Here is a 26688-nt window from a genome sequence, read left to right on the forward strand (position 1 = left end):
AATTGTTTAGTCTCACTGATAAAGAATGTTGATTATTACACTCTGAACTAGTTAAAACCTCGAGCTGCAGAAGAGTTCTTCAGAATTGGTTTGGCAACCGCTGTGTCAACTCGTGACACACCACCTGTCTTGTCAATTCTCCGGCCGTAACTCCAAATAAACCGTCAGTGTTTGCCATCAAAGCTCCAGCTCTCCTCGTGCCTCTCTGAGTCCTGTTTCCAATTGCTTCAGAAGTTTCCCCCACAGTAAATAATATCTCTTTATGTGTCATTGTAACCTACATATGTGCGTGTACTTGTGGGTGTGCCCACGCTGGTCGTGTCAGGAAGTGTCCTCTGGGAATGAGGCTCCATTATGTTGTCTGTTACTGTAGGGGAGAAGAGGAGGAGGAGGAGGATTAGGTCGTGGTTCTCCTGACAGACACGATGATTGCCGAGGCAGAAACATCAGCCATGACGTAAGTTCTCCTTCCCCACGGTCTTTTTATATTCACAAGTTATCACTTTTAGACTGAGGGTATCTATGACAACAGGACTGCTGATACCGTGTGTGTGTGTGTGTGTGTGTGTGTGTGTGTGTGTGTGTGTGTGTGTGTGTGTGTGTGTGTGTGTGTGTGTGTGTGTGTGTGTGTGTGTGTGTGTGTGTGTGTGTGTGTGTGTGTGTGTGTGTGTGTGTGTGTGTGTGTGTGTGTGTGTGTGTGTGTGTGTGTGTGTGTGTGTGTGTGTGTGTGTGTGTGTGTGTGTGTGTGTGTGTGTGTGTGTGTGTGTGTGTGTGTGTGTGTGTGTGTGTGTGTGTGTGTGTGTGTGTGTGTGTGTGTGTGTGTGTGTGTGTGTGTGTGTGTGTGTGTGTGTGTGTGTGTGTGTGTTCTTGCCTGTGGGTGTTTGCTTTAGAAATAACAGCCTCACTCCGTCCCCTTCCTCCTCCTCTCGGTGACGCACAAAGCTGTGCTTTTTTTATGAATGAACAGCCGAGGAGGGCGAGGAAGACGAAGCCGAGCCCTTATCTGCTGCTGCTGATGCTGAGAATGATGTCACAGCACCTAAATGAACAAAAGAAACTGATTGAAATCCTTATCATTGTCACACCTTCCCCCTGCGCTCATAAGGTTTCTTTTGCAGCTCAATAACATTATTGTTTGTTTTCTGTGCATCACACGTACACACATACGGAGGAAGACACTACGTGACTCCCTGCAGCTCCATCAAATAGGCTCCCTTGCTCCTTCTGACAACGTTGCCGTGGAAACGCCTCGTCATATACAGTACCTCTCTCTTCCCCTGCGCACACACCCACACCACACGCACCGACACGAGCGGTATTCCCACCGCCCCCCCCCCTCTCTCCTGCATGTTGAATAATCCATGTGGAGGCAGCTCAGCCGCAGAAAGCCGGTCGGGAGGAACGCCATGTGGAAGTGAGGGATTCTCTGTGAGGACAATACACCGGCGGACCCACAAACATGATCTGAGAATCACAGCGATACTGCTAATGGGATTACTGCGTGATGATCGTCAGGGATCCCACGTTGTATGCTGATGCACGACAGCAAGTCAGAAGAGGCTGATTGTGATGACCATTTGTAACGGACTGGATCAAAGATTGGATTTTGCTTTTCAATAACTTTGATCCTACTTCTTCCTTTTCTTTCGCACTTCCAGCCACCCACGAAAGCAGCCTGCAAAAAGAGATGTATGCACTTTAATCTGACTCATTCCTTTTCTTCGCGAGGACAAGGGAACCACTCATCTCACCTCTTCCTGCCACTCTCTTGCCAGCGACGCTCCTGCCAGAATATTTCTCTTCGTATAAAGGAGCTAAATGCTTTTACAGGACTTCTGAAGATTCCCGAGCAGCATGTGAAGACTTCCTCCACGCACGACTACGACACATCTCTCTGACTTCTCCTGTCGCTGAAGCCATGTTCTGCTTCTGTTTCCAGAGTCCCTCTCTCAAGATGCAAGCCCTGGAGGCTGACTTGGGACCCCCGTCTTCCCCTATAGACCCCCAAGGTCAGGATTACCTCCCTGCTCAAACACAGCCTCTCTCCTCTGAGGAGCAGAGCCTGGTTCTGACCCACAAGCTGCTTCTCCCCTCGCCGCCGTGCACACCAGCTCAGGACCGGGAAGACTCTCCACTCTCTGGTAAGTCAAAAGCAATGGAGTGCTGAGACACTGAACTTACAGTATTTTGTGTTGTAAAAGCTTATCTCCAATAATTGAATGTATCCACTTTTATCATGTTATCATGCCAAATCAATTCACAGTATTTTCAGCTCCTATTGTAGAGAATCAAACCCATATCCCTCTCAACGCAAGAGCCACACTTTATATAGTACAACATACAGTATGTACATAATGTATTAGTGCTATTATTTATAGTGTCTGATTCATCATGTGTTCATTTAAAGCCTTGTCCTAGATGATGTTACTCCTCCTATCTCAGAGCTGGGTGTGTCTTTATTTGATGAGTTGAGTATATCAAGGTACGATGCTGTTACTGTTGCATCAACGCACAGTGACATGATGAATTTGTACATTTATTCAATAATGCACCAGCTTATTTATTTATTTCCATGTCTCTGTGCTGGCTAAACATTACAATTGAGTGTAGTTTTTCTTACCATAGAGATTATAACAGCTACAAATCATTTAGATGTGTGTTCACTGTTATTGTCAGACAAAAAAAAAATGTGTATACCCCAGCAAAGATGTTGAAAAAACAGTGTTCGAAATACTTTCTTCTCATTCTTATGTTTCTCTCTTTTACTCTCCATACCTTACGCCTCTATCTACCATGTCTCTCCCTCTCTTTTGTCCCGTGGATTCTCCTATATTAAGTTATTATAAATTACATTTTTAAACTCAAATGAGAAATAGTCAAAGTTATTATATATTAACAGTATATTTATATGTTCTTCTTTCCTACAGGGCACTCCCCCTCCCCTGATTCCTCAGAGTTCAGTCCTGTCCTGTACACCAGCCTGCTCTCTGAGGGGTCTTCAGGAAACGACCCCCTGCCCATCCTCCCGGGCCCTAAAACCAGCCCGCTGCTCTCTCGCTTTGCGCTGAGCGACTGCCCCGTCCCCTCCCCACGCTGCCCCAACCTCAGCCACAGCCTGCGCTACAACCTGGACCCCGATACGGCCCCTTCCCCACCGTGCTCGCAGCACATACGCATGTGAGTCAACTGTTTCCTCAAAAACTTTATTTAGGAATAATGGAGACAGGAGAGTGGGACATTGTATTTCTTTGCTGTGCTTCTTCAATGCCTTCCATTTGAGATGAAAGGTTAACATGCATGTTACGAGTTCTTTTATCATGGAACTGAATGCTTCTCGCTGTCTTCAGGACTCGCAGCAGTGTCCACTCGGAGCCACACGAGGGCTCTGTCTCCGTCTCAGCGCTCAACAGACACATTCACACTCTGAAGAAGAGGATCAGGCGCTTTGAGGAGTGCTTTGAACAGGAGAAGCGCTATAAGGTGAGGGGAGGAACAGGAAATGCTTCGTCAGCGAGATTCTTCTGTGTCATCATCTGATTGGAGTTTATTTCCTCAGAGTGTGAGGCTCAGTGTTTATGTCCTAAGCCAATAACGAGCTCTCACTGAGCCATGAGGAGGATTATTGTTATTATTATTATATTTTTGTGTGTGTGTGTATTACTGTGTGTAAATTAGTTATTGTATGTTCTCAAATGATACTGTGGCTTCTTATAACAAACATTATTAAAGGGAGAATATTTCCCTCTGCTGGTACATTGGAAAATTGTAAAAAATGTAAATATTTGACACACAGAGTCTTTATTAACTGGTTGCTGCTGCATGTTGGTGCAAAAATTATAATTCGCCCAGACCAGGGGATAAAGTAGAGTAAAGAGTTCTTGGTAGGTGATGCAGGAGACCCTGTTCTGTCTCTGAGTTGTTCTGTATTTCTTCTTTTTCTTTTAGCCTGCCCACAACGACAAGACTGCTCATCCGGAGGTGGCCCGACTGATGAAGGAGCTCATCAAGAGTCGCAAGCAGCTTAAAGGTCAGTTTTCATAACCATAAACACACACTCACACACATGAATTAATGATGAAGGACATTGATTCTGAGCTTTGCTTGAGTCAAAGAGTCAGTCCAACAACATAATACATATTCCATTACATTCAAATATCTCAACACTTATTTTTTTGTAATGGGTCACAAAATAAAAAAGGTTTGCATGCACTTATTTTGCATTGTAATTGTGTAAGCTTATTTTGAAAAGTCAAATATGTCTGGTTGAGTAGAAGTACAAATAAGTTTACAACATTTTCATTATGACTGTACTTGAATAAATGCACTAGATTGCTATCCACCACCCAATACTTTCACCATTTCAAAATACCAGACAACCAACGTCAGATTCAAACAATTTCTGTTTTCATTTCACATTTTTCTAAACTCTCGTCCTCTTCCAGAGCTGAAGCTGAGACAATCAGAAGGGGGAGTGAAAGGTCAGGGAGACTCTAACCCATCATCTGAAACACGCAGAACCAACTCAGACCAGAGGGAGGCAGCACCGACAGGCACTGAGCTGCAGCAGCTAAACAACAACAGCAACATCAAAGCTAACGTGGAGGAAACGGTCAATACTATATCCAACAGACTGAAGGAGAGACGCAGAGAGCTGGGCCTGCCCGACAGCGTCAAGGTTAGCAGAAACACTTTCAAACACATCAATTATAATATAGGTTTGGTGATCTCATTGTCAGTGTTTCTGACCATGTATACATGTATTTATCTGTGGCTGTTTGTGCAGGAGATGTCCCATTTCCAGATGACTATGGAGAAGACCAGCCTGCAGAAGTGTTTGCTGCATTTTGAGGGTCTGCACGGACGGCCGGTGAGACTTCCCTTCACGTTTATGTCTTTTAATTAGCTGGCTCCACTTTGGTACTGTATCTCCCTTCTCATTGAATAATCGGTTTCTGTATCGTTCTCCTCCAGAGTACCAGGCAGGAGCGGACTCTGATGAAACCTTTCTACGACCGGTACCGTCTCCTGAAGCAGCTGCTGCTCTCTGCTGCTGCTGCTGCCACAGTCATACCAACCATTGTGAGTATTCAACTAATACTGAATACAAAAAAGAAAGGAATGATGGAGTCTGATACGCAACGGAAATAACCCAAACCCACTTTATGTCACTTGTGTCTACGCTATTGAAGTGTATTTTAGTCCCTTTGATAAAAGCATCAGCTAAATAAATGTTTATATATATATATATATATAAATCTGACCCTGGCACACAGAAGTGTCTCTCTGCTGCTCTCTAGTGGACAGATGTGAGAACTGCACCAAACTGTTGTTAGACCTCAGTTTTAGCTAAAGGCAAGATGGATAAAGCTGAAATATTGCAGTTTATGACTAAGTAGTATTCAATTAAATATTAAAAAGCTATTTCAGGACTAGCTCCCAAAACACTAAACAGAGTCCATGACAACGTTGATGTGTTTGCCCTGCGTTTCTGTGTTCACAACGACAGAATAGTGATTCCTCTTTGTTCACGTAGGAGGAAGAGGAGGGCTCTGATGAAGATCATCCCAAACAGCGTAGCCCAAGGCTGCAGCCCCTCCGACTGAAGCCCCCCCGCTGTGTGTCTTCAGACGACTCGCTGCACCTTCCTTCTTTAGAAACGTCTGAAACGCCTCTCGTGTCCCCGCTGGAGGAGGTGAAGTGTTTCCAGCCACAGATCGTCACCATGGCAACACTACATGAAGCTTCCAGGTGTGTGTGTGTGTGTGTGTGTGTGTGTGTGTGTGTGTGTGTGTGTGTGTGTGTGTGTGTGTGTGTGTGTGTGTGTGTGTGTGTGTGTGTGTGTGTGTGTGTGTGTGTGTGTGTGTGTGTGTGTGTGTGTGTGTGTGTGTGTGTGTGTGTGTGTGTGTGTGTGTGTGTGTGTGTGTGTGTGTGTGTGTGTGTGGTGTGTGTGTGTGTGTGTGTGTGTGTGTGTGTGTGTGTGTGTGTGTGTGTGTGTGTGTGTGTGTGTGTGTGTGTGTGTGTGTGTGTGTGTGTGTGTGTGTGTGTGTGTGTGTGTGTGTGTGTGTGTGTGTGTCCATTTAAATAGGTTTAGGCATATATTGATTGATCTATCCTATCTATCGTGACCAGGATAATCATCTTAAATTGTAATGTCGTCCCATGCCTTATTGCAGGAAGTTTGTTTTCAAAGAAGAGCTTGTTTCTTGCTTGAAACTATGAGTTATCATCTTAACTTTAAATGCACACATTTCTCGACGATCTAAAAGAACTAAGACATTATTTTCTGCTCTCTCACAGACCAGAATTACTGGATCACCTCAGGACGGCGCGGTCAGAGAGGCACCGACTTCACCGAGCGCTCCGAGAGTTTGAGGAGAACTTCCACACACAGACTGGCAGGTAAAGGTTACACACTCACACACTCACACTCACACTCAGACTTAGACTCACACGCACAATCACACTCACACACACAATCACAGACAAAAACTACTTGGCTTTTGAATTTTATTTTCTCTTTTAATAAACTTGAAACATTTGGTTTTCAACAATGCCTTGTGAAAAACAAAGAAAAAACATCCACAAAAGAAATCCCATCTTATGGTACGACAGTGTAATGCACGCACGTTAATACCGCACTGAGAGCTCGGGAAAGAGAGGAAGAGATAGACGTTTGCTCTGTTCACGTCCTTTGTACTGTACATGTTAGTCCTCCAAAGTAAATACAGTAAGATTACAATACACACTGTACAAAGCTATCTGAGTAAGGCAACATAGGGACTATCAACCAGTTATGGAAGCTGCTGCAGTTTGTTGGAAACTACCGAAGTTTTGCCTTGTGTTTGCATCTTTTTTTCTTTGTGTTTCGCTAACAGGTTCTGTCAGAAGGAGGACCGGGGGCCAATGGCGGAGGAGTACTGCCAGTATAAGAGCCTCAAAGCTAAGCTCCGCCTCCTGGAGGCCCTGCTCAGTAAACGGGACTCAACCAAGAGCAGCTGAGTGACTCACAGTGGGACTTTATCAGACTCAATCCTTTATGAAAATCAGGTTCTGAATCTTGTGGTTCTGGTCTTGTTTTATGTCATTTTCTGTTGACGCACTTTACATGAAGAAAAACTGAGGAAATTGGTGACCATCTTAATGAAATACAGTATGACTGCGTTTTTTTTTTGTCATTATGACACATCTTAATATAAACCTGATGTAGCAAGTGTATTTAATGTAGCACTAATTTATGTCAGGGGTGACGGCTGTAACAACTTGGTGTTTGTTACATACAAGTTATTTTATTCACGCACATTATGCCACTTTGTAACTTGCTTTCCTTCTTGCAAAAAACACTCCTTCAGGACAGCTTTGCCCAAAGCGGAAACTGCATTTTCTTAAAAAAAAGTGCTTTCTTGGCAAACAGTGTGTAAGCTTAAATGCAATTAATGAGACAATCCTGTCGTGTTTGTACATGTCAGTTCTTCAATCCTACATTGTGCTATGATATGCATTAATATTTTTATAATTGTGACCATTGAATTGACATGTTCACCTTGGAAAATATGTGAACGTTGGTGAAGCTTGGCATTGTAGTGCAATTTCTCTCTGCTGTCAGATTGGTGTTTACCCCCCCACTTTGCTTGTATGAAGTTATTTCCCTCTAAATGCAGTTGTTGACAATGATCAGAGCTTTTGACATTGTGCACTTCTGGTTTATATAATTTTCTATATATGAATGTATCAATAAAAATAAATATTTTTTCACATTTATTCTGCTCAACACAGTTTATGGTTCTACTTTCTTTCTTTTCACAGACTACATTTAAATCAAAGCGGCTGTAGCAGAGCTGGTTGCTATGGTAGAGGTACTGACAGCTTTCATCCTCGTGCTGCACAGAGCTGCATCATGCTTTTTTTTCATTTTAGAGGCTGTTGCATTAGTTCTGTTAAGATTCCACAGCAGTTTCTCGTCTGGGTTTTAATACCTTTGGTATAAAGAAAGATGACTATCGATGCTGCAGCCCTAGAAAATTGTCGTTCCAGTCTTTGCCACTAGTAGAAGGTAAAAAAGAATAGTCTGAAATGCTCTACTGAAAAATGAGAAGAAAACATTTCTGAATCGAAAAACAGTCAAAGGAAACGACTAAATGCTCGTCCACTGTCTGTGTGGACGCGACCCTCAGGATAACAATACAACAAGGCATTAACAAAATAAGTGTATAAAGTAACAACAGCAAATTGAATAGGAGCAGACCGTTGTTAGTACAGTTAAAGGGTTTCAGTGTTGACTTGCAGGATGGATGAGCTGTGTTTGTGTCCCAGGTTTCTATGACTCAGTTATGCGTGATATCTTAGCTTATGCTTTTAACATTTAGGGTAACCCTTTTCAGATGAGGAGACAGGTGTCAGAGTGTGTACCTTCCTCTTTTTTTTTTATCGTCCACTCTTTGGGATGATGTTCTTTTCAGAGTACAGAGCGGTGTCAGATATGCTGCATGTCTGGGAGCCTACTTAATCTGCTGCTTCATGCATGTGTTGGTCTGCTTGGTCAGTACATGTGGTCTTCCTGTGTGTTTAGAGGTCAGTCCTTCCTCCTCTACATCCTTAGCGTCCCACACTGATGTTGCAGGTCTTGCAGCTGGGGTCCTTCTTGGCGTTTACCGTGGACATGCTCATCAGCTGGTGCCCGTTGATCTCCGCCACCGAGCCTATCGCCAGGTCGACGGGCTCCGTGTAGATCACCTCCAGGATCACGTCCTGGGCGTGATGGAACACCAGAGTCCCGTCTTCTCCCTGCTTGCAGGTGAGGAAACTGTTATTGGAGAGGTCCAGCGCAGGAAGCCTCCCCTTACAGAAGTCGTCCCCCGCGGAGCCCTTTGGCGCCAGGACCAGGATGACGAAGTGGTACGCCGTGTACATGCAGTAGAAGTCTCCAAAGTACAGGTTGGTGTCGAGGTTGAAGAGCGAGTCGGCCTTCACCTCGAAGCGCTGGCGGCCGTAGGGGGAGTCCTGCGGGGGCTTGCCGGTGTTGAACTCTGTGTTGCAGCTGAAGAAAACCCCCTCCAGTTTGCCGCTGATGGGGGAGCCGTGGCTGCCGCTGTTGTCTTTCACCGCCTGCAGCATCATGTTCCCCTGATCCTCCCTGGAGGGTAGAGGAAAAAGGAAATTGGTTGTGAACAAAAACATGTGAATGGTAAAGAGCAGCACATTGTTTTGATCTGAGCTGATTAAATGTGTCAGATGCAGCCGGAGGATCTCTAGTTTCAATATATCTGGATCTGTAATGATCTTAGCCCAGTTTGTCTGATAGAAAGTGACCAAAATAATTGTCTTCGTTATATTTCAGTGTTTGCTTACACTTCGTGTGTGTTTTTGTATTTGATTACATATGTTGCATTGTTGGAGGAGCTCGGATCATAAGAATTTCATTGCCATTTCTACACTGTAGCTTAAGTGCATATGACAATAAAACCTGAATTTTAAAAGCATGCTCAACTGAAAAACTGCTTGGAAACAAAAGCATCTTTCAGAAACAAAACCACAAATAAACATTCAAGATTGATGAGGGCTTGTGTTGTAGCTGCATGGCTTCGAGCACAGAGTAAATCTGTGCGCCTATTATGAATTGTAATTACAGTGCTATCACTTCAGAGGCTGCAATTACATCCATAATTAATGCTTTGTTGAGGGTATTATGGAATTAGTCATCTCCCACCCTGGGTCACTGGAGCAGAAGCTTCATCGAGGGGTAGAGACAGTACTGCTGCCGCCCACATGGTGGTGCAGTTTACCAGACGCATGTTAAATACACTGATCAGAGGCAACAAAAGAGAGGGCTTTCCAGATGACGTCGTGTTGTAAAGCCCCAGCAAATACGTCATACAAAAGTCTTAGTGCAGCATGTCACAAAGACTATCATAGGTTAGTATGTCATTGTGTATATAGCATGACATAAAACAAGCATCGACATATAGTATTTACAAATTTGTATTCAAAGTAATAGTATAGTATGTCATACAATTGAAATGTATAGTATGATAATACAATGTTACAAAAAAAGGCATCAAATTATAGTTTGTATCACATATTATATAAAAAGAAAGTTGCACTGTGGCCATAATTGTCAGTAGATGACTGCCGATTTTTATTCCATATTTTATTCCATTCCATTGTAATGTAAATACTGTATTTTTTATTATTTTAAATATTTTTCTAGTTCTCTACCTGTGTTTTAAATTCTTGTTTTACTTTTAAGTATGCACCACGAAGACACCCAAGTCAAATTCCTCGTACGTGTAAACCTACCTGGTAATAAACCTGTTTCTGATTCTGATGCAAACACATTAGCTCAAAATAGTGTGGGGATCCTGCTGTGTGCAGAGATACAGGTGCTGCAGTGATATACATTGTAGTACTGAGTGCTAGGATGGATGCATTACATTGCAATGTTCTCATTATCAATGGTGTTTTATTACCATCACACAAGTCTTATCACAGCAGTATGTTAACACTAAATGCCCTGCAGCTTTAGCTTAAAGGTCATTTTAGCATCACATAACATCTCAAGTCTCTATAGGTCTATAAAGCCACCAGATGCTAAAGCTGTGAATTTAATGTGATGTTCAAGTTACTGGAAGTAGGACATACAGTATCTATTGTCAAAAATAGCATACAAATAGCAAGAATAAGTTGAAATGCTAAGTGTTAAATAAACTGTACATTACCATAATGCAACAAACTAAAAGAGAAAGGAAAGGAAGGAAAGCTAGCCGCACATACAATGTGTTAACACAGTGTTTGGGGCTTCTTTAATAACAGTCTCTGACTCAACTATATTTGAACTACAAAATTATTTATGAAAATGCAAGTACAGCAGCTTACCTGGCGTGGTCGAAGTACTCTTTATTCTGGTTCCTGTAGAAGACAGACAGAGGCAGCATCCGGCCGGCGATGACCTCTGCTTTCGCCAGCAGCTGGTTTAGGTGCACTGTGGAATAATCTGGAAAACAGACGCATCACAGATCAGAGTTAAACTGAATAAGCTGTCATCAGGAGGATCGGAAACCAGTGTTAGTCGGAAATTAGTAGAAATGTAATTATTTAATTAGAAGGAACAAGAGTGACTGTGTGCACTGGATAGGATGGAACATGAACTGCGCTTCTTCATCTTTATAGCTTGGAATGACTCAGCATTTCAGTCCTACGGTGTCCTTATACGCTCCAGCATGAAAGAAGGATTGCCAAATGGGTGTGGATTTATTCCAAAGTATATAATAAAGTTTCATTGTAATAAAGATTTTTTCCCCTGTTCTGATTTTCCAACAAGCACTTAAACACACCAATGGAAAACGATAACATTCCCCACTTTCATGAAACGCTACAGAACCTTGAACAAAAATGATAGAAGGCTATTAAGAGGATTACAAAGCAGATTGCTCAAAAGTATTCAGACATATTTTTAGACCTCCCTTTTTCTTTAGTCAAGCCTCGCATCACTATCACTACTACAGAAGCTTCTAATGCTCCCAGGGCCGTCCCTGGCCAACATGAGGCCCCACGCAAAGTTATATGATGAGGCCCTCTGTTTCGCGAGCGTCAACGGGACGGGGACGGGGGCTAGTGGAGCCTCGCAGCGGCGAAACCGTGCCGCACCACACTAATTGCGCCGCATAGGTGCGCCGCATTTTCGGCTCAGTTGAGGCACCCTCCGCAAGATGAGGCCCCCTCCAAGGTGAGACCCCACGCAGTCTGCATGATCGGCCTGGATGCTCCTCATCCCTTTCGCAGCTACCCCCCCCCCATTACCATCATCTCCTCCCCCTTCTCCCCTCCCCCACCCAAAGCCAGGTGGCAGCCAGCGATGTTGAACTTGTTGACCTCTGCATCCGAAGATATACAGCACAGCTCCCCTCCTTCCTTTAATCCTTCTTTTCCACTCGCCCTCCCCTTCCCCTCCTCCACCCCCTCCATCCATCTTCCCCTCCACTCAGTAAAGATTAGCCTCCATTTAATATTCTCCCTCATATTGTGCCCTATCCTATTCTGCTCTGTACTTCAGCTCAAACAACATCAAAGGCTGCTCAGATGTCACACATCTTGAGAAGCGAGTACTCGTGGTACAGTAAGCTACGCGTTACTCACCGCCGGTGCAGAACTCCACGATCTCGCTCCACTCGGAGATGGCGTAGTCCCCGTCGGTCTGTTTGGACGCGGTCTGGACAGCCACGGTGTATTCTGTGCGGGGGCTCAGGAACCAGTGGCCCCGCACCGTCATGGGCAGGGGGACGGCTTTGGCTACCAGCTTGGTGGGAACATCCTGGAGGGAGGAATGGAAAAAGGAGGAGAATGATGACAGGAGGAAACTCCAGTTATGGTTTCCTTAAAGGTCCACTATTATACTGTTTTTCATCAATATATTATAGGTCCCAGATGTATAAAACACATCTCTCTGAAGTGTTTGGCTCCAAATACCAAACAGATCATTGCAGCATCCCATAATCCCCTCTGTTTCAGCCCGGTTTCAAAAGTGCTGATTCTCTGTCTGTTACTTAGAGATATTTGGTTAAAAAGAACACAATGGTGCTCTAGGAGGAGATTCAGGTGATAAGGTGGGGGGGGGGGTTACCTTGGTTGGTTAATGGCTAATGGTTACACAAGCCAAAAAATCCTTATGACATCACAAAGTGGCCAAAATCTGATCAGCACATTTTCAGACAGGTTTTTTTATATAAATGGATCAGGACGAAAAGAGAGAGAATCTTTTTTCCTGAAACTTTCACAATCTCTTAACACAGAGGGGACACATGTTTATGTATAAAAGACATGAAAAAGTGCATTTTGCACAATAGGACACCTTTAAAGCCACAAGCAAGGATTACATGCCTTTGAACATGTTATGTAAGAGGCAGACTGCAGTTTATACCTGTACTGTTTTCTTTATGTATGCACACTGTTCTGTACTCTCCTCACCCCCCTTAAGCATCGATGGGCCTTAGCAGCCTATTGATTGGACCGGTAGCCCCTGCCTAGCAACAGAGTCAGCATATCCACCAACACTGCTGCTGCTCACCAAAATCAAAATACTAACATGGGGTCGCTCGCTATGGAGAGGAGACACACAGGAAGTGGCTGCAGGAGGAGAGGAAGGAGGAAACAAGGATTGACTGACGGAGAACTGAAGGAGCTGCCGTCGCCCTGCTGGAGGAATATCTCTCCGACCGAAAGGGCAGAGTGAGTGATATTAGCCTATTAGAGCTCAGAGTCTTTGAACAGATCCACCTTCAAGGGAGTCTTTTTTCCTCAAGCAAGAAACGAAAGGTTATCTTTGGTTAAAACATGGTGAACATGTGTCACACGCTTCGGCATCAAATCCATCGGTTAGGTTTCGATCATCAGGGCTTATCATTCTTCCAGGTGTTTTAGCAATCACTGTTATGATAATGCTGGAGAGTTAAAGTATGGAGGGGACACATATTCACTGTAAGTCCGCCCAGACACAGCGATTTACGGTGCCAACAAAGTGGAGACATGGAGAATATCAGATTGAACGCTAAAACAGAATTATCTTTAGAATTGCATTATTTATAAATGTACATTACTTATGGACAACTAATTGGAGAACACAGTGGAGTCTATTTTCTTCAAAACTGTACTGTATGGTCTGTTGTTCTGATTACATACATATATTTGTAAAATGATCACATGAGAATCAATTGGGTTCATACTTACAATTTTACACAGCTGACAGTTTTAAGAAAGATTTTGCATTTGGTTTTTAGTTGGTCTTTACTTTGCAGCAGGTGTGCTTGATTATGTTTTTGTATTCAATGTTCTAGAAATAGGTTTTGCTTAAGAGGCCAGGTACCTGCTGAAAAAGAGATTTTAATTTCCAAGGAGACTTTTACTTTGTTCAATAAAGGAGAGAAAAAAAAGCTTTCCCAAATAAATATAATTATTTTCTTGAATTCTTTTGGCACATTGCCTAGTTTGTGCTCTCAAGGCTGAGTGTGACTTTCTCACACATTGAATCACATCAACACAAAAGCTTGAAATGTTTTTTCCTTTTGATGAAACATAGTAAATGTATTAATTGAGACAACAGGCCTTTTGTTGAGCCTTCTCTCGTACCGTTATCTTCTAAATTCAGTTTATTAGTGCTGATTCAAGCGTTACCTTGTGTTTGAACTTGTTAGAGTTTTTGTTCTCCTTCTTGTTCAGGTCGATGAAGTAGTGTGTGATGCGCTCCTTGCTGCTCGGCTCCATGTCCCAGCAGATCTTGAAGGAGTCGCAGGTGATGTTGCTGATCTTGATGTTCTGAGGAACAGGGAGCGCCTCCATGCTGCCATCCTGAGATTTACTTCCTGTGTAATCGAAAAAACATTGAGTAAGTTTGGTATGATCAATGTCAAAAAGTATAACAATATATGCCAAACTACTAAAGCACTTTGCGACGGGATGAAACAAACCACGACAACAAATTAGGCAAAAAGGTTAAGTCAGCCAGGTTTATGACTGCATCTTGCATGGCTGGTAATAGAATCTGTCCACAGACACAAAAATACCTTAATAACACTTGACAACTACACGTGTGGAGTTTAATATCTGCATCTTAAACGGTTGCTATCGCAGTCACACAATCTATCCAAAGTCTAGCAGGGAGCCACCAAAACCAGCGTCACTATTACTACAAATTATATGTTTCATATTTACTGTAGGATTATTGGAAAAAAAACTAAAACGTCATTTTCTAGTATGTCATTTTTCAAATCGGTTTTGAATCTTGGATTGTAATAACTTCAGTTTTATGAGACATCTACGAGTGATGCGTTTCTCAGATTTGTTATTATCTGAGAAACGCATTAAATCATTATACAGCTGGAAATGGTTTGTTTCTCTTCTCTGTCTTATGGTCCATAAACCCCACATACTACTGTGCTCAGAACTGCCTGCATCGCTTACTATCTTATATGTTGCCATGGAAACACATCAGCCCCTGAACACACGCACGCGCGCGCACACACACACACACACACACACACACACACACACCACACACACACACACACACACACACACACACACACACACACACACACACACACACACACACACACACACACACACACACACACACACACACACACACACACACACACACACACACACACACACACACACACACACACACACACACTCCACAGAACATACGTAGCATTAAATATTTCAAACGCTACTTATTGAATCTCCTTACTCTCCGAAGAGATGGATCCATTTATAATCAGCAGTGCAAGTCCTCCTCTAGCACAATGCAGGTGAATCTGGAATAACAATATAATGCTGCTGAATGTCTCAGAACTTCAGCCCTTCATTTAAGAAGGATTATTCATTTTTTATCTGGCCTAGTTGGCCTAAATAGAAAGGCCATTGTTTTCCATAAATAATGTTGATAAATCTTAAGTTCAATTGAGTTTCATTAATCTCATCTATTAGGTGGATTCCTGTACAAGTAACTTAACTCGTAGAAGAGGTTTACGACCCAAAGTGCACACTGAGGCCAATGGAAATGTCAAAACGGGGTTGAATGAGAGCTTTGTAGAATTAGGATGAATATAGACTTTGCGTCACACGCTGGTACGCCCACTTGGCAGGGCAACAATGCATTTTTCCGTGCACCCTCTGGGGTCTAAACACGAGAGTGAGTAAAATACAAGAATTTGGGAGTAACGCATACACACGACTGGACTCTTCAGAGAGAAACAATGGCAGAAGCAGCGGAGCATGGAACATCCATCTCCGCTCATCAGCTGCGAGAGGGCGGTATAAAAGAGTTATCCCATAATTGGACTGTGAGGACTCTCCTGTCTCGCCTCCACACAACACTCCAACAGTGAACCGTTTGTAGGTTGATTCATTTCAGGAAACTAGAAGGTAATTCCTACGCCCAATGTGTAACGCCAAACCTTGCTTTTTTATCCTAGCTTTCTTACAAGACATCACTTATGACTCTCTTAAAATAACATCCATAAAAGACCAATGCATGCTCTTCACCACCAGACCGGACCCCCCGCTTACTTTAATCCCTAGTTCCTAATCATACTAGCTGATTACCAAAGATAATCATCTTTAATCTAGAAAGAAAGACCTCCTATTGTTAAGTGCTTAAATCATACCATATATATTTAGTGTGCACGTTTACATCTAGATTGTAAAGTTGACTTTTCAGTGTTGACAAATATTTGGGATTGTTTTTTGATTATATCTTTACACCCTATCTCACCCTATCTCGGAATGTATTCTCTGGACTTCGTGCATATAGCGTAAATGACATTTTAGTGGCATTTATGGGTTTCCTAAATATGTGGAAAACATAAAAAGGCCAGCAATTACATCCTAAGCCTAACTGCGCTATGATTGTCTTACAGACTTAATGCAGGCCCTCCTACACCTCTATGCTTTGCGTTTTGAACAGATCTCATCCTGCTGGTCCGCATTTAAAGCCCATCTCATTATACTTAAAGCCCACTGAGCTGATAAGTGTGGCTCAGACTGAAAGGGTCAATGCAGCCCCGACGGAGCAGACCTCGCTCAGAAAATGCTTCAGCAAGTCAGCACGGAGCAGATAGTGATGTCAGCACTGTAACAGCCCACCTGAGACTTTCTGTTGCTGACCTATCACCAAAACAAGAAACAGACTCGGCTTGCTGTCATTCTCCGACACCTGCTTGAAGAGAAGAGGAAATATACTCTTCAGAAGTCAACTATAGCCTTGGATTTCTTGAAGTGAAGTTTTCATTTAAAAATGTGTTATGACAAGCATATGCAGTCTCCGCGGGCCAAACAAGAAAAAAAAAGAGTAATAGACAAGTAAAAGTGTATTACAAATGTGGACATTATCGCAATTCTTATGGGACGTTTTATCACAAGATGTCACATTAATGTTTTTATGCTGGAGAATAAGATAGCTTTTGTGTGTCTATTCATCCCAAGCATCCATCATTAGTCATATATAAAACATCCTAGGTTTAAAAAACACCATAGAGGAAAAACCTGCTATCTCTGTTGCTGTGTTGTAAATGAAACATAGTAACTTCCTTGTTGTTAAATGTTAATGTCAACACTGATGTTTCCCATGAAAACTCTGAAAGGAGACCCCATGCAGGTCTTTGCCCTCCCAGCTCCCTGTGACTGCACTGGGCTGACACTCTCCTAATCAACCTGCAAATGGAGGCATCACCCAGACACAGTGGAGCATTACAAATGCAGTCAGATATGTTGCTTACATAATACTCTCACGGCTACGCGGTCAAGCTAAAAGTGATGTTATGAGGGAAAACAAGTTCACTGAGCACAAATCTAAGGAAATGCACGAGGTAGACAGAAACATGCAACTATTAACTGTTAACAATCCAATATAAAACACAAGTGGCATGAACAGAGAATACAAACTAACAGATTACAACTGGCTGGCTCTTTTGGTGAATCTGACTCATGAATGTAATGTGTTACTGGTAGCTTTGCCTGCAGGTAAACAAAGGGCCTTTGCTGCGCTCCGACTCCTCGGGGACTCTGAGAGCTCAGGATGAAAGATGGAGGAGTAAGAGCAAAGCAAGATGAAGGTCAGGCGGTAAGGGAGCCAAGCAAACCTTTTATAATCTCACACGGGAGGTCTAAACCCTCATTATGACTTAAATGTATACTAGTATTGCACCTCAGCTCTTTCTACTTGAACTAGGGGTTCAACTTTAGCTAATATTAATTTTGCTGAGTCATAACTCTACCTCGAAAGCCATTACACCGTAATGAATGTGTCGTATTATTTACAGCACAGAATTGAAATGCTGTGCATGAGACAAGAGACGGTGGGGGATTTTGCCTCATCATCTCAGAGCAAAATCAGTGTGAGTTTTGTGAGGCCTTACTTAGGAGTGCAGATTACTCATGCTGTGCACACATGGACAGGCGGTTCAAGATGATGACAGAGCAGCGCCATGCATGCTTGGGCATCAATACGAAGGACATAGAAATATCTGCCCTATAGCAAAACTATCTCATTATAAAGAATGGATGGAAAGACGCTCTGCTAAGATCTATGAAATGAACCTTATAGGGTATTGTCCTGTTGTTCTGCATGCAGTGAAATGCCAGTGTGGAATAGCAATAGATGCAAGAGAATCGATACAAATCCTGTTAACATGCATACGTAGGGCGATCCTAATGGCTCTTTGTGGTAGGATTTTTTCCAGTCAAACCCGACTTGATTACTTGTGAGCTCTCTTTACCGGTGAGAGGAGAGGGAATTGATTTCACTTCAGGCCGCCTGCATCATGTACTCTCACTGTGGTGGCTGATGATGGAAGTTGACCACTGAGTGAGACTATGGTGCGCCGTCTGAAGGTCGACACTTCTTCATTTCAGTCAAGGTTAATGTTGAAAAATGAATCTGCAGAGTATTGTTGGCAGATGACGGTGGCAGATGACACAATGCTCTGTTTATCAGACTTAAACCTTGCACACACCAATAAAACCTAGTTAAGACACTTTAATAACACAACCTTTACAGATCAAATTAACTTTTAGTTAGACAATCGACCCATCAATATTCATACAAATTAATCAACACAGATGACCTTCAGGAAGTACCGAACTGGAGTCATCACTTCTCATTTGCATAGAATTTTAATTTCCAAACAACGGGCTTAATCCTTCGACTGCAGATTTTGATGCTCAGACTTCTCTGCAATCTCTCTTAAGAATATTCAGAAGTATGAAATGCAGCAAAGTCAATTGCAAGAAAATATGTTACGCTGCCAAAGAGTGGCTGCATAAATTATGTACCTTGCCAGCACAGTCATGGTACACAACTGCTCATACTGAACACTCGCCAAGCTAAAATGCCAGCTTACTCATACGATGCAGTACGTCATTAGTCCGGCCTGCTGTTGTATCATGATGCACCATATTGGTTAAGCGCTGCAGAAGTGAACCATTCTGTACAATACTCGGGTCTACAGCCATGCAGCTCTGTGAGACCGTGCTTAGACATAGTGATACTTTAAGCTAACATCAGCATGCTAACATGGTATTTAACTTCTTAGTTTTGCACGAGAGCATAATAATGTATGATAACTGGCAGCAAAGCAAAGCTAACGGTAACGTCATTAGGTCATAGAAATAGATGAAAAGTAAATGGATCCACAAAGTTGAACATGGATGTATGTACAAAAGGTAAAAGCGACCCATCCAAATACAGCTAGGACATTTCATAAACCTCTCTGCAACAATGTCTACCTCTTGGTGGTGCTGAGGAAACGACAGGGTATTACCAACATCAGTAGCCTTGATCCTTTGAGTCTATGCATTTCTATAACAAATCTCAAAGCAATCCACTTAATGCCTGTGGTATTTCAGTCTGAGACATTTCAGTAGTAGACTGACCAACAGACAAAAAATGCCATCCATAGATCCACATGGCTGATATCAGAAACGCAGCACACTTCCCTACAATAGTTTAGCCCACTGCCTGTGTAATCTTGAAAAATCTCTTGTCACAGGGCTGAAAAGTAAATGTCTTTGTTCAAGTGATGCGGCACTGCATTCGAAGAAACAATGCCACTGTCAAGTAGTAACCGACAGCCTGAGGGGGCTTTTCTTCAACTTGACAGTCACTGGTTGAGCTGAGGTAATGTTGATTGTTTACCATCTATCTATCCATGTGTCTGTCTGTCTAACATGGGAACACACTGCCAGACTGAGAGGGGGGGGGGGGGTCGCAGAAACAGCAGCAGTGTCTCAGGCAGAGAGAGTTCAGACAGTGCAGACACAGTACTTGGTTGCACAAATGGCAGCCATCCATCATGACAACTTAATTATGTCATCGTCCGCGGCACAAAGGCCATGCAAGCCATGTAGTGAGTATTTCATTACCCCCTGTAACTACGCATTTACAGTGGATATCAAATCAAAATGGAGGTATGAGTCAGCCTTGCAAAGGTTGGTGGCAATATTTAAACCAGTAAAACATCATGGAGGCACTTCTGTGTGTCCCCAGACGTCGGCCCACCAGCAACAGTGTCTGTAAATGTCCCGCTACTCATCACTCTAAGCAAAACATTCCCTACCCTACACTTATTCATGTCACAACCCCGGCACTAGCATTAAGGCTGTAACACCCCCTCTAACGCAGGGCACACAGAGGAACAACTTGTATCCCTCTATTTCTTTGGACCATTGAAATGCTCACACAGTCCTCAGTGTGTATGTGTTTGTGTGTGTGCCTTTGTGTGTGTGAGAGAGCTTTTTCCCACAGAGATAGTAGGTCTTCTGAAGCTCTTTGCATCCCATTTGCTAGGTCAGCAAAGGCACATAAGCCTCTGATGCTGACAATTAAATATTAATGGATTTCGGAGCTAAATTTAGAAAGATGTGGATCCGAAATGCATACTGTCCTTGGGAAAACGTAGGTATTGACCAAGCGGTTCCAAGAAAGCTAAAAGTGGAATATGCAGTTGTCAATATAGGGTGTGGTAGGGAATTGTTAACTACTATTACTGGAAGTCGTTTAATGTCAGAAACTGCTACATCAACATTGAGGGGTTTGTCAAAATAACAGGAACACTACTCTTAACATCACTACACAGCACTTCACTTACTGAATAAAGGGGATCTAGTCCATTGCAAGGTGCGTATCCTTCACAAATAATTGATCTTGCCTCGTCATGAAGCTCAAGTATGTTGTCCACAGTTATGAGTGAGCAATATGGGCAAATTATAATGGCTCTAGCATTGTATTTTGTAATGACATTATGCCTACTAAAACTGCACAAATGATAATATGTTTCAAGCACACCATCTACGGTACATGAATGATCTGAACCAACAATTCTAGAAAGTACTCTGTTATACCACACACACCAATTGTCCTGCAGAATCTGCACAGAAGGTGGACAATGTGACTGTGTTGCTCCATAAACAGAGCATGTGGGTGTCTCAAGGACACAGAGACACTATTTACACTGGGTAATCCACTTGATAAATAGGAAAGTGGCAGTGCAAAAACCAGAAAACCTGCAGCACAACCCTGTCACAAGATCCGTTAGAAAAGTCCAGCCCCACCATTATTAAAATTACAGCTTCAGAATTAAGCCAGCAAAGCACTAAGAGGATATAAACGGTGTGCTGCTGTATTACATTATGAGGTGCAGCCCTGGCAGATGAGAAAATGAGGCGGCGTGATACAATGACTGCACTGTGGTTAGATGCTGGGGGTCTTTTGCCAGCTTAATGAAGACACCCCATTGATTCCACCAGTGCACAACTGGCCAATCCATCAACAGATAAGAAACAAATCTAGGGAAGCAAAAAAATCCCAATTAACTCCATTCAGCTGTGACAAGGTGTGATCTCATTACATTTGACTTAATCTACAATCTTAATTAAAGAGGGGTCTCTGACGATGGATCAGATGGGGAATCAGTTGTGTGTAATTGCACTGATGGGTGTGTGGATCTGCACCGCCTGTGCACACGTGGGTGCAGCCATGTTCAGCTCTCATTCTCTCCTGATGATGACTTGCTTTTTTTCCTCCCCACCATTAACTTCCACCAGGATTCAGCCTGCTCATGTAAAAACTGCTTATCTGTTATAACATTATAAAAATAGCTTATATTTTCCTTCAAATCAGTGAAAAATGTTCATCAACTCTTTGTTTGATGCTTTTTATCCAAAACACTTTCAAATTCATGAAGTCAACCACAGACTATCCAGCATGGATGCAGCTGGATGATAAATGATAAATGCATAAACGCAGAGAAAGTTTCTCGTCAATTGGGGATGAAATATAAGACTACAAACGTATTTTTCAATAATAAAATAAGCAGGATGTCATGCACTATTGTGCAGATAATTGATTATGGCAACTCCCTGAGATAAAGACAAGAAGCAGCAGTTATAGGCGGGGTGGCTGCCGATCTCTGTCCATGCCAGTGGTGCTGAAATAATATGTTTAGTTTTGAGCAAACTCCCCGGTCATCCGAACAAACCTCGTTGCCACTGTAAAGACACTCAGCTATTCCACACACGCACCATCGCTCCAAGCAGGGAACCAGCGGAGCGACCGGCCCCTGCTCCCTTCAAACACACAATAAGGCAACATGCAGCTAAAACCAATGAGCAAGCAGACTGTATGCATGCAACGCTTGTAAAATGTAAAATATAGGCTAATGCACTGATATTATTTGCAAACACCCCAGTGAAAAGCCCTCTCCTTACCATCTCTCTCGCATAACTGTAATGCGCTCAAGTCCTTGATCATCCCCGCGCAGGGACTTAATGGACTGGTGATGTTGTGCGCCAAACCTGGTACCTCCATCTCTGCAGCCTGGGTGATGCTGGGATTAACGCTGGTTTAATATCGTCCACGGGACTTGCACAGCTACAGTCAACGCTCGTCGAGGAAGGAGAAAAGAAAGAGAGACCGGTTCTCGTCGCTCTCTGCTCTCCTCTCGTCTCCTGGGTGGTGCGGCTAGTGGCGCGTCAGCGGAATCGTCACGGGCGCGATCAGCACAAGCTGCCAGTTCGGGTTTGCAACGTTGGCATAGAAGCTCCTTCAGAGATGCGTTTAAATGTACGAAGCACTAAGATATCAGCCTGTGCATTTATCTTGTTTAAAACGCACAGCATGTATGCAGGGCATCTGTGCCCTCGGAGCCACAAGTGTGCCCTGTGTCACTCCGCCGCGGGACAGTTAAACATGAATACTTCAGAGGATTAGCGCAGAGACCTTCCGTACATTCAACAGCTTCTTATGTAACCAGATTAACTCACTGTTCCCCCTCCAGTTTGATCTAAAACCTTCCCGTTCCTTCCTATTTCACGTCATCCCAACAAGGGTCTCTCACATGTCCTTATTTGGTGAAGTGTAGCCCTATCGCATGAGCGCAGGTGCAAATGGCCACACCATAATGAGCTGGGGGACTCGGACATATTGCGCGACATAATGAATGAACGAGCCGCCTCAACAATGGCTTTCCATCAAATAAACGACCCCTCTTGCATTTAATCAGCATAATAAAATGCAGGACCCCGTGAGTTCATAGCCAGAAACCATGCTTAATGCTTGGCTGCGGGGTGTGTTTGTTTATAATTATCTCCCCTACTACACCCTTTTTTATCAGTGGCTCACAGGAACAGGATTGCCAAGGCATAAAAGGTCAAGTGCACACTGTGGCTAAAACACACTGCAGGCGCCTCTTGTAACACCATTGGGCAATGGCAAAGTAATTTCTGATCATCATAGATTCATGTTTCTTACACTTTCTACAGTGGTGTTGTTTCTCCATAGGGGAGCATCAAAAGGAGGCAATGTCACTTTCTGTTTGTCAGTCTCAGTGTTACGCAAGATGCCCCAAAGAGACTTGAGTCTTTATCTATTTAGCAGACCACGAATTCTGTAGCTGCGCCTATGGGACCCCTGAGTCATGCTGTTGGAAACTGCTGCACTGTAGGCTAAACTGCAATCATAGGAGGGACGCCACCCTAACTCAGCGCCCTGTGAGGCACACTGACACAGCATTATCATCACCTCTGAAGTTACACAGAGAGAGACAGAGGATTACACAATAGCAAAGAGCAATGTGACCATTTTAATATTCATTTTTAGAGACAGGAAACTGGTTGCTGAGTTTCTTCGTGCACACTGGAGGATTTAAAAGCAGGCATGGGAATTAAAATCCTGGTAAGCTCATAATCACTGTGGCATTCAGATTCAGTTGGAAACAAAGGACGCACCACTGAAGTGCCTGCATTTATTCCAGTTCAGATTTCATGAGGGCAACGCTGCATCAAATTCCCTGCCTGAGAAATACACCTCATTAAAAGTGAAGGTCAGCATGCAGATCAATCCCTAAAAACACAGAAGCATCTGTGTCTGAGGAGAAGATGCTGCTCGATACAGTATCAGCAGATGAGCATTATATGTAATTTGAAACCAGTTATTTGTGTAGGAAAGTTATATATAGCATTTTGCTTTTACAAGTTGATAAATGCATCTGTCCAACTGCCCCCCTGCTGTCTAAGATGGCTTGATTACTGAAGAGCTTTGCAGTGATATCCACAGATTAACACAGCATCTGTTTAAATGACTGTATCCACTATGTAATTGCATTAACCAGTGAGTAAGCTCATCAAAGGTCCACGGGCACTCTTGAAAAACATAAACAAAAATAACTAGAGCTCAGCAAATGGTACGCCGAATTATAAAAAAAAAAGCTCATCATTATGTACAGCATCATCTATCTATTTTTTCGCCCCGTCTCCCTCCCTTTCCTCATTTCCCCGCTCTGCCTGCTGCGCCTATCTGGTACTGGCGAGGAGGAGGAGGAGGAGGAGGAGGAGGATGAGGATGAGGCCGACCGATTCTGGAGCGTTCTTACTATCCATCCTCCTCTTTTGCCATCCCTCCCTCCACCCACCCGTATCCCCTCCAGCAGAGTCATCATGCGTTAGGGTTTCCAGAGCTGCAAGAGGACGAGGAAGAGCGACACTGTGTCCCGCCGCGTAACACACACCCAGTCCATCCCCTCCCCCTTCTTCATCTTCACCTACATCCTTCCTTTCCAATGCTATTTCTTCTTTTACACTTCACAATCTCGCCCCTTCTACCATCTTATCCCCTTTTCGTTCCGTCACTTTTCCTACATTCTCTCTGCTGTTAAATCCATGAAGTGCATATTACTCAGGGTGCATTTGTGCTTGTGTACACTGGATGTCATGGTGTGCCCCGTATTGGCAGTCCACTCAGATTTGTTCACTCCACTGTGCTTAGATGCCACGTGGACACACACTGACAGATGGGGTAATAGCAGGGAGATAGGTATAGTGAGGGACTTAGAAAACAGGCGTTATGGGTTTGAAAATGTGAAGGATATAGAAAAAGTACAATATCACTCTTACTGTATTGTACTAATGACAGTACATCTTCCTCTATCTCACACACCCTGCGGTCACAACACATCACTTCTCATCCAAGAGGTCAGTGGTGAGGCAGTATATGCAGCACAGGCCAAAACATTTTACATTAGCAGAAAGCAATACCAAGTCTCCAGGGCTCAATATGTGTGGATGTGCCACAGCTCACCACAAACACATTTGTCTGAGGAAAGCAAACGAAGTGCAGTGTGAGCGCTGGCCGTAGCTCATAGCTGCAGGTTGATTGATAACAGCCATGAGTTTCTCAGGTCTCCAAATGAATTCCCAGTTTATCTGAGCTTTTTAAGAATGAAACATAATCACCCTTCATTCTGGTTGTTACAATTAAATATGATGAATAATGAAATTCACTGTTAGCCAACATGCAAAAAAAATCCCACAATTGTAATTAGAAGAGACTGATTAAAAGCAGGGATGTTATTAATTTAGAGTTGCTAGGAGGAGGGTAAATAAAAAAGAAAAGCGTAACCTTAGTGTGGCATTTTCTGAAATTATTAAATTGCACTTCTGGGTCTCTTTCATATTAAGCATACAGACATAAAAGGGGTATCAATCTTCATATCTATCTCGTGGCAACAAGGTGAATAAGACCATTTCCAAAATGTTCCACTATTCCTCATCATGATATTATTATTTGTTGTCACACGGTGTATAATACCTTCGGATGGAGTCTTGACAGATCTGGATGAAGTAGGGGTCTTATAGATGGACTCAAAGCTGCGACACTCTCTGGGGCTGGCTCTAATGAAAACCGGAGGTGGAGGTTGGTCACATCTGTCAAATACTGAAATGACAGCTGACAGAAGGCCAAAGAGGTTAGGTTTCATATTCTGACAGCAACAACTCAATTGGTTACTGTAAAGATACAATCAAATTGGTAACTGCATTTGACAGATGCCAAACTAGGGAAAAAAAGCAATTGAAAAAATCCAAGAGTTTAAATTTGAAAAACTGCTGATTTAATGAAATATTCATAATAAAAAGGTGAACTAATATCCAGTAAAAAATACATGTTCAACATATCCAATGTAGTAAAACAATGCTGCATTGATTTTGAGTCATAAGGCCACATACCATGGAGGCTACTGAGAAAAAAATCACGTATTTTTAACAAAATAATGCTGAATTTGCATCAGAATATTCATGTGAAAAAGGCGGATTAATATGAGATGGAAATTGTTTTGACCTTTCGTCCAGTGGTACATATTGCAATGATTTTGAGTAACTGGGTCACATGACATGGAAGCTATTGAAAATAAAAGACACTTAAAAAAAGAAAGAAACTAGAATATAAATAAAAATATTCATATAAAGTAAAAGAAGCACAAACACCCAATACAAATGATAGTTGAAGTAGGCCTATCTGGTATTCATTTGGAGTCAGTGGGCCTTTGTAAAGAAACTGTTAAAAACGTTAGCTTGTCTATTCTGCTAGCATTAACGTTGCTGTTAGCATTATTCTACGTTTGGGTATAAATTGCAAACTGTACGTTGTCAACAATGTATAAATCGTTGTCTTATAAAAAAAAGTTATCTAGTTCAGGACACACACAAAGAAATATACGTAGGCTAGCTCTACTCACTAAAAGTTCCACTTCCTGTCTCTTCCAACCCACCTTCATCTCAAATGCTCGTTGGTTGTATTCAAGGGGAAGGACTGCAAGGACTGTCTCTTTCTTGAATTAAAACAAGAAGGCACGCTTGACTCATTCTTGT

At 42.9% G+C, this 26688-nt stretch overlaps 2 protein-coding genes across 4 annotated transcripts in view; one reads left to right on the forward strand and one right to left on the reverse strand.

Moving 5' to 3' along the window:
- The window catches only part of LOC117499953 (protein FAM13A-like), a 20949-nt gene extending 13191 nt beyond the window's left edge, over window positions 1-7758 (forward strand). For 2 of the 3 annotated variants that reach the window (XM_034152661.1, XM_034152659.1), the window contains exons 11-21: window positions 374-457; window positions 1940-2141; window positions 2928-3177; window positions 3348-3480; window positions 3946-4027; window positions 4443-4675; window positions 4784-4867; window positions 4972-5079; window positions 5534-5748; window positions 6298-6399; window positions 6876-7758. In XM_034152661.1, coding sequence (XP_034008552.1) covers window positions 374-457; window positions 1940-2141; window positions 2928-3177; window positions 3348-3480; window positions 3946-4027; window positions 4443-4675; window positions 4784-4867; window positions 4972-5079; window positions 5534-5748; window positions 6298-6399; window positions 6876-6999 — 1617 coding nt within the window. In that variant the 3' untranslated portion in view covers window positions 7000-7758. The remainder of the gene's footprint in view (window positions 1-373; window positions 458-1939; window positions 2142-2927; window positions 3178-3347; window positions 3481-3945; window positions 4028-4442; window positions 4676-4783; window positions 4868-4971; window positions 5080-5533; window positions 5749-6297; window positions 6400-6875) is intronic. The other variant, XM_034152660.1, reaches the window with a different exon arrangement.
- LOC117499955 (phytanoyl-CoA hydroxylase-interacting protein-like) lies at window positions 6494-23017 on the reverse strand. The gene is made up of 5 exons (XM_034152668.1): window positions 22255-23017; window positions 14161-14348; window positions 12130-12304; window positions 10870-10987; window positions 6494-9130 (listed from the first exon to the last, which is right to left on the reverse strand). Exons 1-5 carry the CDS (start codon window positions 22352-22354, stop codon window positions 8593-8595), a joined length of 1119 nt encoding a protein of 372 aa, XP_034008559.1. The 5' UTR covers window positions 22355-23017; the 3' UTR covers window positions 6494-8592.
- Window positions 23018-26688: the final 3671 nt, after the last annotated feature.

The sequence above is a fragment of the Trematomus bernacchii genome, unplaced genomic scaffold, assembly GCF_902827165.1.
Source record: "Trematomus bernacchii unplaced genomic scaffold, fTreBer1.1, whole genome shotgun sequence".
NCBI lineage: Eukaryota > Metazoa > Chordata > Actinopteri > Perciformes > Nototheniidae > Trematomus > Trematomus bernacchii.

Excerpts from the sequence above, each read along its gene's own strand:
- LOC117499955 (XM_034152668.1), bottom strand. The coding sequence starts at position 22,354 with ATGGAGGTACCAGGTTTGGCGCACAACATCACCAGTCCATTAAGTCCC. Across the intron at positions 14,349-22,254 it reads ACAGTTATGCGAGAGAGATG|GAAGTAAATCTCAGGATGGC; the intron begins GTAAGGAGAGGG and ends TCGATTACACAG. Across the intron at positions 9,131-10,869 it reads GAGTACTTCGACCACGCCAG|GGAGGATCAGGGGAACATGA; the intron begins GTAAGCTGCTGT and ends TCTACCCTCCAG.